The 14,283-nt window shown below is 46.2% G+C and overlaps 1 protein-coding gene across 5 annotated transcripts in view; it reads right to left on the bottom strand.

The window, feature by feature from the left end:
- Window positions 1-566: 566 nt before the first annotated feature.
- Window positions 567-14,283, bottom strand: part of ZDHHC14 (zinc finger DHHC-type containing 14) — a 292,970-nt gene continuing 279,253 nt past the window's right edge. For 3 of the 5 annotated variants that reach the window (XM_027551932.1, XM_027551928.1, XM_027551929.1), the window contains one exon: window positions 567-1,830. In XM_027551932.1, coding sequence (XP_027407733.1) covers window positions 1,432-1,830 — 399 coding nt within the window. In that variant the 3' untranslated portion in view covers window positions 567-1,431. The remainder of the gene's footprint in view (window positions 1,831-14,283) is intronic. The other 2 variants (XM_027551930.1, XM_027551931.1) reach the window with 1 other exon arrangement.

Raw genomic sequence — 14,283 nt, 5'->3', positions numbered from 1 at the left:
CCGCCTAAAATAAGCCAGTTTCTCCTCCTCTCTGTTGACACTTTTACCAGGATCTCAAGTTACCCTTGAGCTCTGGCAACACTCAAACACAGCCCAAAGCAGAGCAGACGCCCCCAGCCCAGCTTCTCCCTGAGCCCTCTCCCCACAACTGGCCATAGATCCGTAATCATGGCCCAATCTGTAAAAAGGGAACAAATTCCACCACAGCCATAGTCACTCAGTCGTGTCCAACTCTTTGTGACCCCAACAACTGTAGCCCACCTGGCTCCTCTGTCCATGGAATTCTCCAGGCAAGAATACTGGAGTGGGTTGTCATTTCCTCCTCCAGGGGATCTTCTCAACCCAGGGATCAAACCCAGGTCTCCCGCATTGCAGGCAGATTCTTTACTGTCTGAGCCACCAGGGAAGCCCCATCATCCCATGAATCCCCCACAATTCAAAGAGCTGGTTTTTTGACTGGGGACCATTCCTCACTAGAGCTGCTTCAATAAAACCGAACTCTCTGCAGGCCATCTGGGTGGTGGTGGTGTCATGTCAGCTGAGAAGGATAACTGTACACAGATCCGAAATAACAGAGGACGTCATTTTATTGGCTGTCCACAGGAATTTGGTCACACAAGGAGGTGAAGATTGCAGTGCTGTGTGTGTGCAACACAACACCTCAGGTTAACTACTAAACAGAAGGTTAACTGATACTGGATAGGATAAAACCCGCCCCTCCGCAGCCCAGGCGCCACCTACTTGTGTAGAATTAAGCTGAAGAAGCTGGCGAGGATGGCAAGGTCCATTAGCCTTGGTCTGTTGCACCGTCTTCCCATAAAACAGCACTTGAGAATTCACGAAATTAAAAAAAAAAAAGAAGAAGAAAGAAAAGCAGCAGCAGTTCCTTTCCAATACCGTCACCACCGTGCACAGACTGGAGCGTGGCATGCAGTCCACATCTGGTCGGGTTTTTTTTTCCCTTTTTTAAATTAACAAATGGAATGGCATGTCTATTTCAAATATTAGTAGCATAACACTTAAGTGCAACCTCAGTCCGGCCACAAGGGTCCTAAACCTTCTGTTACCTGGTCCAGAGCAGCAAGAGGAGCCCCCCAGACTCTGCTGGGGGGCGCCTCCCGCGGCTGTCTCCCTCCCCCAAGGCCCACCCTTCATATTCCAAACACCTGAAAATAGGTCTCTATTTTCATTGTTAGCGAAGCCGGTCAGGGTGGGGCAGAAAATTCAAATGAAACCAAGCTGTCAGCCTTTGAGGTCCTGCCCGTCTGGGCCCTCCGATTTCTCTCCCAAGAAGGGGTCTTCCTACCCCAGGGCTTAGAGCTGTGCTGGCCACCCGCGCACTGGGTCACACGGTGGGGGATCGCGGTGAGGGCGCTGCGCCTGCCGCTCCCACGGTGGGCAGCATCCCCTGGGCGGGCCGGGGCCACGCGATCACACGGAGCTGAGCTTCACCAGGCCGCGCACCGAGTCCTCGTGCAGGGAGTCCTGGCTGGCGAGGCCCAGCACGTGCATGGTGCGGCTGTGAGCCAGCGGGCTGCCCGCCAGCATTGTGGGCGGCGAGGGCGCCTCGTCCGGGGTCAGGAACTGGTGGCCCACGTGCTCGTCTTTCAGGGGCAGGATGTCCGTGAGCGCGGCCTCGGCGGCGAGGTTGGGCATGGAGGAGGGCGGCGTGGGCGGCCCGAGTGTCAGGCTGGCGCAGGGCGTGCCCAGGCCCGGCTTCCCGGGCAGGTGCAGCTCGTCGCTGGTGAGGCTGGGCTCGCTCTGCAGCAGGGGCGTGGCCGCGGCCTGCAAAACGAATTTGGTGCTCTGAATGCACTGGTCTTGGTCGCACTGGAGAGCGGCAGGGAGCCAGCAAAGAGGAGACGAGAGATGGCAAGGGGGGTGGGGGGTGGGTAGGAAAGGGGACATAGAGGGCAGGAGGGGGCGGGATGCGAGAGAGAGAGAAACCAGTTAGTGACATCTGGGTCAGACAGGGCGGAGAGCATGCGCTGTAGCCCAGCTCCACTTGGAGACACCTGGAGTCTGAATAGCTGCTCAAAGTAACAGTCACCCATGGGGACCTGGGGTGGAGGGTCCCAGCTGCAGTAGGCTGGATGCTCCGGCCCCTGTTTGCAGACAGGCCTTAACTTAAAAACAACCCCGGGGAAAGAGGCACAGGCTTTGGCACCTGCCCTGGGCTGAGGTCGATGTGGCTCCTATGCTGAAAACCACTTTACCCACATTCTTTTACAAATACAGGCACCTGGGACTTCCCTCGTGGTCCAGTGGTTAAGACTCTGTGTTCGCTCACAGTGTAGGTGGGCCTAGGTTCTATCCCCGGTCAGGTAACTAGATCCCACATGCTGCAACTAAACCCCAGCACAGCAAAAAAAATAAAAAAAATAAAAAAATAAAACACCAAAACACAACAGTTAAAAAAACAAAAACAAAAAACCAAACAAACAACAACCCCACCTTCCCCTGGGGCCTGTACACCCGTGTGCCCAGCAGCATTATTCACAGTAGTCAAAAGGTGGAAGTAAGCATCCATGGATAAACAAGATGTGGTCTATGCAGACATGATGAAAGTGAAAGGGGAGAGTGAAAAAGTTGGCTTAAAGCTCAACATTCAGAAAATTAAGATCATGGCATCCGGTCCCATCACTTCATGGCAAATAGATGGGGAAACAGCGAGAGACTTTATTTTGGGAGGCTCCAAAATCACTGCAGATGGTGACTGCAGCCATGAAATGAAAAGATGCTTGCTCCTTGGAAGAAAAGCTATAACCAACCTAGACAGCATATTAAAAAGCAGAGACATTACTTTGCCAACAAAGGTCCATCTAGTCAGAGCTATAGTTTTTCCAGTAGTCATGTATGAATGTGAGAGTTGGACTATAAAGAAAGCTGAGCACTGAAGAATTGATGCTTTTGAACTGTGGTGCTGGAGAAGACTCTTGAGAGTCCCTTGGACTGCAAGGAGATCCAATCAGTCCATCCTAAAGGAAATCAGTCCTGAACATTCATTGGAAGGACTGATGCTGAAGCTGAAACTCCAATCCTTTGGTCACCTGATGCAAAGAACTGACTCATTGGAAAAGACCCTGATGCTGGGAAAGACTGAAGGCAGGAGAAGGGGATGACAGAGGATGAGATGGTTGAATGGCATCACCGACTAGATGGACATGAGTTTGAGTAAGCTCTGGGAATTGGTGATGGACAGGGAAGCCTGGTGTGCTGCAGTCCTTGGGGTCGCAGAGTTGGACATGACTGAGCGACTGAATTGACTGACCGACTGAGACATTTATCTGTAAAAAGGAAGGACATCCTGACACATGCTGTGACATGGATGAACCTTGAAGACATCATGCTCAGTGACATAAGCCAGACACAAAGGAAAACTACTGTATGAATCCACTTATAGGAGGCACCTCGAGGAGTCTAGTAGGATGGGGGCTTCTGGGAAAGGGAAAGGGTTGGGGAGTTACCCTTTGATGTATGGAGTGTTGCTTTGCAAGAAGAAAAGCGTTCTGGAGATGAATGGTAGTGAGGGTTGGATACGGAGAAGGCAATGGCACCCTACTCCAGTACTCGCCTGGAAAATCCCATGGATTTTCCAATAGTGGGAGGAGCCTGGTAGGCTGCAGTCCATGGGGTCGCTAAGAGTTGGACACAACTGAGCGACTTCACTTTCACTGTTCACTTTCATGCATTGGAAAAGGAAATGGCAACCCACTCCAGTGTTCTAGTCTGGAGAATCCCAGGGACGGGGGAGCCTGGTGGGCTGCTGTCTATGGGGTCGCACAGAGTCGGACACAACTGACGCAACTTAGCAGAAGCAGCAGCAGAGGGTTGGATAACAATGTGAATGTGCTTAATGCCATTGAATTGCACACTTAAACATGGTTAAAATGGTACATTTTACGTATGTATATTGTGCCACACACACAAAAAGAAAAACACAGGGGCAACAGAAGTGCCTGAGGGCCTGATCACACTATTTGTAAAAGCCTGAAAATTCCTCACTGCTAAGTTTTTATCAGCTTCAAGAACCATTAACTGAGCTGTGGTTTTTGTTTTCTTAACTCTGAAAGAGAATGCCAGCATTTTACAAAACTATTTGCTTTTCTTTTAAGTGTTCTTAAATCTTAATCTTGTTGAGCAAAGGAAATAGTGGGAACACATTTCTAGCAAGGGGAACGTGGGTCTCTGATACCCCTTCCCTTGAGCTGTGGGCAAATTTCAGAGTAACTAGAAGAGACTTCTCATGACTGGAGTTCTTGAACTTGAATCTGTGTGGTGATTCAGTGAGTTTCAGGAGCAAGTGTGGCTATTAGGGGAGCATATCCTGATAACGTTTCAAGTAAGAAGCTAGGCGCTCCATTCTGTTTCTGCGGAAGCTCTTAAACACATTTCTCCTCTTTACATATACATCTCGTGTGAGTGGGCGCCTTCTTCAAAACTTTACAGATAAAAGTAGGCAATGGGTCGGGATTTGGGACCGGCATTGTCTGACTGCAAGCCCCTTTTCACCACTGCACACTTGACAGCTAGCAGGTGCTTAATAAATATTGCTTGTCTATCATCCCCATTCCCTTCGTTTGAACTCCAGAGTTACTGTCGAACCACATACTCGCAGCTTTGTGAAAGAGGAGCTTCCCTTTCTTCCTGCCCAGAGACACGACTAGAACTGCCATCACTCACTCAGCCTCCGTGCACAGAAGCCACTCAGATCAGGCAAAACACAGGCTTCAGGGGGAAAAACAGTTTCTCCCGAAGTCACAGTTCTTTTATTCTTTTGCTCCGGGGTGTGTGTGTCCTTCCTAGCCAAATGGGATTCTTTCTAAAATCACGAGTAGTGGGCCATCCCTGAGCCGGCCCCCCACCCTCCGTGAGGGGGATAGAAGAGACGCAATCACTATAGAATTTTCAGGTTTCAGAAGTTCAAAGACCTCGCTTCCAGACAAGAATAGGGCTCACAATGGAGCTTTAAGAAGGGAAAGCAAATCTCAGGGAAGATCCTGGCTTTTCTATCACGGCTTCATCCCAGCCAAGGGAACTTCAAGAAGAGGGGTGGAGGGGCCACTCGGATGAGACAGAAATGCCACTAAAAAGTGCTAGAAAGGGGCTATCAGGCTTTGAGTCCTTTAGTGTCTGCATTTCCCCAGTCATCTCCTGAACATTTTGCCACAGCAGTGCTTAAGCCGTGCGTGCAGCTTTCTCTGCTCCTGCAGGGAGCTGCAGCTCGGGGCAGGGACCCTGGCCACTGGGGGGTGCTGAGCCGTGGGGCTGTTGGGGGAGGCAGGCAGCTCAGGGCCCCTCACGGTCTCCAACGCTGTCAGTTCTGTTCAGCACATGGGCTCAATCTTGACAGAACAGAGGTGGGGAAGGGCAACCTTCCTGATTAAATGTTCATCTCCTGGAAACTATGCCAGGGTTCTGGATATATTGTGCTTTGCAAAGAACATGTTATGAAAATCCCATTAGTGTCCTGGCTGATGGTGATGGCTCAACTTTCGTGCCGCCTCCGTTTCCTAGAGCTCAAACTCAGCCTCTGAGCTGGCCTGCGACCCCAGGGCTGAGATGCTGCTCGAGTCAGGCCACTTTCTGGATGATGGAATCTGGTTCTCAAGTTTTCTTTCTGGAAAGCCCTCATTCATCCTAAAATCTCTGTCTCCACAACATCCCCAGATCTTGAGAAAGATGAAATTCCGACTAGATTTGCTCGTCTCTGCAGACCTGAAGAAAGCCTTTTGTTAAAACATTGAAAACTGATAGGCAAATTCTGTTTTAGGGGTCGGCCCAAGTACTTGTGACTACCTCTTCCAGACTCACAGGAAAATATGTCAGAGGTCTAAGCTGGAGGAAATTCCCAAGGTCAAGCGGCACAAGGGGAGAGGCGGGCCCCCCAATCTCTTTATCTCTTCCTTCCTGTCTCCTGTCAGGCGCCTTTTCCCTTTCCTGGTCATGCCTTTCCAGCCATGCTGTGCAGCAGAGCTCATGGACATCCATCCCAAAACCCTGGGATGAAAGGGGGCCAACCGTGGTCTGTTAAGTTCTGGAGAGTTCATATTCACTGGGAAGTTGATGTGAAGTTTGAGGGGTCCTCTGAGAGTTCACCTAAAGCACCCTGTGCTGACTTAGATGAGATACCTGCGAAACAACACCAACTTAAACTGGTTTTGCCTGCTTAAATAGATTGTTGATTTAATCAAAGAAAATATTTAGAGAGACAGCACTGTGCATATGCAAGATAGGAATCCATGTCTCCAGAGTGACCCTGGAACCAGGAATCTTCAGTTTATGGAACCCACAGAAGTGTTGCCACTGGAGCCCTGTAGGAATCGAGAAGTCCTTCAGTAAGAAAAACCTGGTTTCTGGCAGCACTTGTGGCTTGTATGGGCTGACTTAAGACCAGTCGACCAGCTTCCAAGTTTGAAATTCCCCCAACCCCTTTCATTTTCGCCCCAAAACTGGATGGAGGCAACAGCTGAGTCCTGTCTCCTTGAGGGTCAACCTTTCAATAAAGTTCTTTCTCTCTTCAAAAACCGGTGCCACAGTCTTGGCTTCTTTTGTACCTTGGGCAGCAATCCCTTGCTAGGCAACGCCTGGAGGTGGTTTTCTCTGAAGCTATGAGCTTAAGTTCAGGGCCTCTTGTTTGCTTGTTTTCCAAGGCCTTACTTGTTTTCTTTTGCAAGTTGGTTTCTTTTTCTTCAAAAGAGCTTCAGATTGAATGACTCAGGTACCTCCAAACCTGGGTCCTTCCTGCATATGTCTATTGATGCTTTCCTGTGGCCAAACCCACAACATGCTCGAACTGTAGCCAATCTGTGCTCAGCCTCCTGCTGAAAGTGCTCTCTGATTTTCCAGGGGTGAAGCTTAAGGACTTAAATATGTGAAAGAAAACATGTAGCCTAAACCATTTAAGTTTTTTCAAAAATCGAAATGTCACAAGTCTTTTCAAAATGACTATTTTGAATGCTGACATATTATCTGACATGATCACCTCTTCTACAGGGATTTGTTTAAATATTTTAAAAGATGACTGTCTCTCGGAGCCTGGTTGTGGCTATTTCCCTTGCTTTGGGGACTGCTTTCATGTTAATGATGAACTTACCCTCTCACCCCTCCCCCAGTTTCCCTTGCGGCCAGCTTCTATCAGTGAGCACACACACTCATTGCTGGGACCAGCTTGAACCTCAGTGTCTAAATCCTGCTGTAACCCATGACTTTGAAAACCGTTTGCCACATTCAAACTGATTTCTGTTTAGAAGACCAGTTCCCATCTGGGGGTGCCCAGGGACCAGGCTTTCTTCCACAGGATATTGTCTGTATAAATTTCCTACCAGCATGGAACAGGATACTAATGTGGGTTCCAACCAAGGAGAGCGTGATGCCTCTCCACAGTGGAATTCATAATTCTCATATTAACTTTGCATGTTTCAAGCATCTTCTTAGAAGAAACTCGATGACCAGGAGATAGCTGATTTAAAAAAGAAAAAGTCCAGCCTTTTCCTCATTTTGCACACTGCCAGAATTCCAAGGAGAGTGGGCTGGTAAACCTTCCTGGCTATAATTCCTGTGTGAGAACTTCCAGGGAGAAAATGGCCAATATTTTTAGGGTTACTGTGAAGATGACCCATGAAAAAATGTCCTTACACCTCTGCCTTTTTTTTACCTTTGTTTCTAATCCTTATTGGCCCATTTCTTGTTGATTTTTCTATTTAATTTTCTTTCTCTCTGATTTCACCAACTCTCTTCCTTCTCTTTCCTTCTCCATCTTTTCCTTTGTTGACTTCCCTCCCACTTTATTCCCCCTCTTCTCTCTTTCTTCTGTTTTTCTTCCCCTCCCTCCGGCATCACCAACTCACTGGACATGAGTTTGAGTAAACTCCGGGAGTTGGCGATGGACAGGGAGGCCTGGTGTGCTGCAGTCCATGGGGTTGCAAAGAGTCAGACACGACTGAGCGACTGAACTCAACAACTCTTCTCTGACCTTTTTAAGCCACCAACCCGCCTTGCTGGCTGTTTATCTGAGGACTCTTATCCTCAACCAGTAGAGGGAGCCATTCCTGCTCACTTTTTTCTCTCACTCCTTGGAGAAGGGCTGATAGTCCAGCATTAACACCAAGAAGCCATGAGGTATACTTCAGTGTATCTAACCAGTTATATAATCTTAAGGAAAAATAACCAAGCAGCCAGAGATCGGACAGTGACCATCCATCACCAAGAAGAGAAAATTGAGAAACTCCTGTTTTCATTCCAAAACAACGTTTGTGAAATACTAGGTTGAACCCTATGAAATTGCCTTTTTATTTTAGGCCAAAAATCATCCAAACGCTGACTACTAATAGAATAGAAACCTGACTGCTTGTGAGAATGTCTATGGGCAGACCTCTCTGTCCACAGCATAAAACTAATCCTGTCTGGAGTGCTGGAACATTTGCTGTGGTTGCAGGAAGTCCCCGACAGCTGGCTGATTTACTGTCTAAACGAAGCGCCGGCATTTAACTTGCAAAGAACTGTATCATTTCAGATGTTCAGATGTCACACACATTATCACTTAATGTTACAGTTTAAAATACCATAGAGATAAATTATTTTTGTTTCTGCAGATTTTCAAATAAAATTGCTCTTGCTGGCATACATATTATTTTACTCTGGCTGACTTCTTGTCTGAAATAAACCTAGCAAACAGATTAAATGCTGCCAAACCCAAAGCTAGAAGTTTTCTAGATGGTTTCCTATACAAATTAAGAATAAAGGAAATATTTACTTCTTTTGCTCCAATTCTGTCAAAAGTATTAGCATCAGGCACTGGTTATCTCTGCTTGGCTGTGACACTGTGTTCTGGGGTCTTATGAATGCTCATTTACTTTAATAAAAACACTATCAGTTTCTAAAATTCACCTAAAATGTAGGTTAGAAGGAGTTCTTCGTTTTTATTCTCTTTTAAAACATTATCATTTAAGTTCGCTCAAGTTATTTTTCTCTATCATATTTGAACTTTCAGACTATGCATGGAGAGGACTCCTGTGAGACCAGTTTAATAAATCTTGCAACTGCCAGCTTTAATTTGTTTTGATATTGGATGGAGGGGATTTAACAATGGGGTTAATTATGGCTGATTCATGTTGAGGTTTGACAGAAAAACACAAAATTCTGTAAAGAAATTATCCTTCAATTAAAAAATAAATTTATAAAAAAATAAAAATGAGTTTAAGTAAATATAGCAAATGATTAAAAAAAAAATAGCCCAACAGTTATGTACTGTTACTATCTTTGTGTTTAGCACATGATCTGAAAGGATCTTTGTAGCTACAAGTGCCAGCTTTAAACAAGCTATGACCCTGATGTAACACAGAACTTAAATCATTTGACAATCAAATGAGGTATGCATAGTAAAATAAGGTAATAACAAATGCCAATAATAAGGAAAGTAGGAATAATGAAAATACGATCTTCAGTAGGCCCTGGGGTTATGTGCACGAAATTCTAGCGTGGGCTCCTCAGAAATTCATAGGTATTCACATGACAAGGGCTATACTTGGGTCACACATCATTTTAATACTTTTGATGTCACTTTATTACTTCTGTGATGTTTTATTCCTTGGGAATCTGTAGTAGAGGGAAGTTCCATTCCCCAATTATGTGAGATGGTAAGTTAACAGTGAACTGTCCCATTTTTGAGATGCTAAGTAAGACCTCAGTGGGCACTTTGATGACAGCTATCTATCAATATTTACCTGATTCTCCGGCCCTGCAATATCAGTATGTTTTTCTAAGACTTAGATAGAGCCTTTACCTTCACCTTCTGAAATAGTGCAATTTCCCTAGGAGCACTTTTCCTATCATTTGCGAAATGCCTTTCTGATCTAGACTTTAATAATAAAACAGCTGGCAAAAATTTGGCCTGAGATACCTAGAATCTCTCTGCAAAGGAACATGCCAAGTCTGGTGCTAAATATAAAGTCTCCAAATGTTCCTCCTTTCTAGGTGAGCACTAGAAATACTTCTAGGTCAGAGGAATCATGTCCCACAGCTAAATCGGTGTTTACTGTTGATGGAGTAGGCAGCAAAACTGTGTGTCTGGGGAATATGGCAGTGCTGGTTGCAAAGTGTCCTCTGATCACAGAGATAAGGCTTCTATTCCCAGGAATGGTAACCTCTACTGGGCTAGTATTCCCTCTGTGTACAGGACATATATAAAACTGGCCAAAATATGTGAGGCAAACATTTTTCAATAGGGCACAACAGACAGTACAAGGCCGCGATCCCTGAAAGGGAAGAAACTCACAGGCGAGCCCCACAGTCAAGCAGCCCTTTCCTTGGGGAGAATTTCCCCACCATGGTATAGGCTGAACAGAATACAGAGAAAGCAGAGATCAGAGGGTCAGAAGCTTAAGCGGCTGGATCTGTAGGGCAGGGCATCGCTGAAGAGGATGCTGTGCAGAGAAGGGGGCCAGAGATGCCAGTGAGGGCCACCCCCCAAGTCTGTAGCCAACAACTGTGCTGCCCATGTGCAGCATGAGTCCCCTCTCCTGTCCCCTTTCCCCTGAAGCCAGTGAAACGGCAGCTGTAATAAGGCTGAGAGAGGCCCACAGACAGTGGAAGTTGAGAAGAAGAATGTCAGGGACCACTGATCACATTAACATCCCCCAAACCTTGTTAACATGCCTGGCATCCAGCTAGGGCATTCAGAAGGCTGAACCTTAGGAGAAAGACTCATACCCTAAACAGAGACCCAGGACCACCCCTAATGATGGACAAGTCAAACCCTGACCAGGTATTTGGCCAGGTATTTGGAAGAGACAGAATTTGGAGGCTGAGCTCCCTCAAACTAGAGGGCCTGAGAAACATCTTGGACTGCCCATAAATCTGCATTAACAAAATATAAATCACACCTGTACAAGTTCAAGATGATTAGCCACTAATTGAACTGCCTGCTAAAACAAGGATCAACACTCTTTAGGAGATAACAAAATCTAGTCTCTACAAATATACTATCCAAAATGTAGTCAATAAAATACCAATACACATATAAATAAATAGAAAAATGTAATCTAGAGTTAAGGGAAAAAGTGGACACCAAACCCAAGGTAACCCAGATATGTTTAGTAGATACAGACTTTAAGCAGTATAATAATGTTCAAATACTATACAAAAATATGGCTTCAATGAATAAACAGATAAGGAATCTCAGTACAGAAATAAAGTCCAACAGAGAAATTAAAAGAACCAAAAGAAAATTCTAGAACTAAAAAGTATAATAACCAAAGTGAATAATTCTCTGCATTCACTTAACAGTAGTTGGAGGGGGCAGGAGAAAGAATCAGTGAACATGAAGATAGATCAAAAGAAGTTATCTAATTTGAAGAACTGAGAAAGTTTGAAGAAAAATGCACAGAGCCTCAGGGACTTATCCTTTGGGGCAATGTCATCAAATGGTTTAACATATGAGTAATTGGCGTCCCAGGAGGAGAGAAAATGAGATAAGGAAAAATAAATAAATTAATAAATTGAAGACATAATAGGCAAAATGTCCCGGTTTGATGAAAAATGGTAACTTTCAGACCCAAGAAACTGAATGAACTCTGAGCAGTTTAACAGTGGAGATCACCCTTGGACTAGGTCAATAACTCATTTGGTACTGATGCTTCTACCTGGACGAACCGTCAACACTTAGACTAAAGTGCTGTAAAATGGTTCGTGCTTAGGGGAGCAAGTGAAGAGGGAAAAAATAGCTAACGTGTCATTGGTTAAGACTGTCATTTGTAACAGAGGAGAGGCTGCAGCTTCATAGATTTTTGCTTAGTCAAGTTGCAGGTTAGATTGTGGAGAGGCTGCCTTCAGTCCCCCGCTGGTTTTGTGACCGACCACAGCAGATTTATCATCCTTCTGCAATGGAAGGCCTGGGAGGAGTGGTTTCCCTGCCCTGGGAGAAGACTTCATGTCACTCTGTCCCATAAGAAGACCATGCACCTGGGATACTTTGGAGCATAGTTAAGAAGAGTACTTTCCTTAGAGTCGGACTTCTAAGGACGAAATAGTAGCTTAGCCACTGGTTAGCTATTTCACGAACTTAGCATCCCTGAATCTCAGTCTCTTCAAAGGGGTGATTAGAACACTCACATCAGGTGGTTCTATAAGGATTCAATGAGACGATAATGCATGCGAAGCACTTGACCCGGTGCCTGGCACATAGCAATCCATCGCTCTCTCTCTTTCCTTCTCTCATTTAACCAACACTTCTGAATTCAACTACCACAGGAACTAGTCTAGACAATGGGGATATAGCACTGAACAAACAGTTACTACTCAGTTATTATTATTATTGCTTGAAATGCTTTTAGTGTTTGTTGCTCAGTCGTGTCCGACTTTTTGCGATCCCATGAATGGTAGCCTGCCAGGTTCCTCTGTCCGTGGAATTCTCCAGGCAAGAATACTGGAGTGGGTTGCCATTTCCTTCTCCAGGGGATCTTCTTGACCCAGGGATCAAAGCTGGGTCTCCCGCAGGCAGATTCTTTACTGTCTGAGCCACCAGGGAAGTCTATTAAAATGCTTTTAATAGAGGACAAAATCTTTCATCCACAATTAAAATTCATATATTCCTGAAATTTGACTTAAATTCCCTTCGATGCATAGATGATTGAAAACAGATCTTTTCCTAGGAGTAGATATTGACAGAGGAGACAGGTTGAGGGTGATGGGATGTGGAGACGGTAAGCATATGGGAGAAAGTCACCCTGCACACAGTCAGGACTGACGGCCACAGCGTAGCCAAGTGTAGGCTTGAGAGTATGAACTGTTGGGGTCAAAGTGTGGCGTCTGAATTGGGCAAGTCTACCAAAGTCCTCTGTGCCTCTGTTTATTAGTCTGTAAAATGGGGATAAAATCAGTAGTAGGCTCAGAGGGCCGGTGTGAGTTATTTGAAAGCCTTGGAAGGGCGCGTGGTAATGCTCCCTGCTGCTGAGGTGTGGGGTTCAGTACACACTATGCTGTGTGAAGAAGGAACTGGAGGGAGGAGGGTGGGGCAGAGACACGTCAGCCTTCGTGTTCTGCTTGGTGCCAGCCTTGCCCATTCAGAGCTGTCTCCTCTCCCCTTACTCCCGTTAACACGGTCTACACGCCACAGAAGCCGTAAAGAACAACAGAAATAATAAAAAGACTCATGCTGTAGTGCCTGAATGGCCTATAAATGCACAGAGGAATGGAAGGTTATCTGGCACAGTGATGTCGCTGCAGCCTGGTGACAGGCTCTGCACCGGAAGGAACCCTGAGCCCTTCCGCCAACGCTGAGTCCTCTGTCTCCCATCGCGGGGGGGTGCTGTCTCCCCCCGCCTGAGCGCCTCTGGGGTGGGGGCTCCCACCCGCTGGGAGCTCTGGGTGTTGAGCATTTCCCTCTTGGGCTGAGCACAGGTTGCCTCCTGGCCCACCTTCCGGTTCCGGTTTCCGACCTGTGGGGCCATGAACAGCATGTCTCATCTTAGTCCCTTAAAGACCTTTCAGATCCAGCCTCCCCCTGAACATGTTCTGACATATTGGGGGCACTCCCTGCAGTGGGTAGGAGCCTTAGGGGCCACAAAGACCTCCCAGCCTTAAGCCCAGTGGAACCCTGGGTTTCTCCGAACACAGGCGCCATGGCGAGACAGGAAGTGCAGGGGGCCCCAAGGCAGTTAATATTTAAATGTATCTGTCTATGAGCAACTCGCTTTATAATTGGTAATGATTTCTCTGTAATTACATGTGTGCTGGGGAATTCTTATGAAGTGAGAAAAACCCAACCTACAAATCATTTCTAAGCGGTAATGAAATTTTAATGAAAGCTAGATTTAACAATTAATGAAGTTGACATATTCATGGGTCTCGCAGACATTAAACATTTATTAATTTTGATTTTGCTGTTTTTGTGTTTCGGAGCTTATAAGTTCTTTCTTCAGGTCTTAAAACTTTTCATAGTCCTCAGTGTCTAGTGGGCAAAATGCACGTGTCCTGTCTCTTGGCCCTGTGGGTTAATTTGAGCCTACTGAGGCCATCACTGCATGAAGCCGTGTTGCCATGTCACGGCACCAAAGAGAACTCCTTTTCTGTTAGTTCCTGCTTCCACATTCTGGGCGGAGCCTTTTCTAGATATGATGGAATCGGGGGAAGGAAGGAATGAGGAAAAGAAGACAGGAAGAAACTAAATATTTGTTTAGAACTTCCCTTAAGCAAGCCCCTGCAGGGGAATGTTTAACCAGCCCCAACCTACTGCGTGCCAGGCCCTTTGTTATAAAGTGGTGATAGGAGGGAGGTGAACATGGT

Source organism: Bos indicus x Bos taurus, chromosome 9 (genome assembly GCF_003369695.1).
Source record: "Bos indicus x Bos taurus breed Angus x Brahman F1 hybrid chromosome 9, Bos_hybrid_MaternalHap_v2.0, whole genome shotgun sequence".
NCBI lineage: Eukaryota > Metazoa > Chordata > Mammalia > Artiodactyla > Bovidae > Bos > Bos indicus x Bos taurus.
This window is presented reverse-complemented; position numbering and strand designations above follow the sequence as displayed.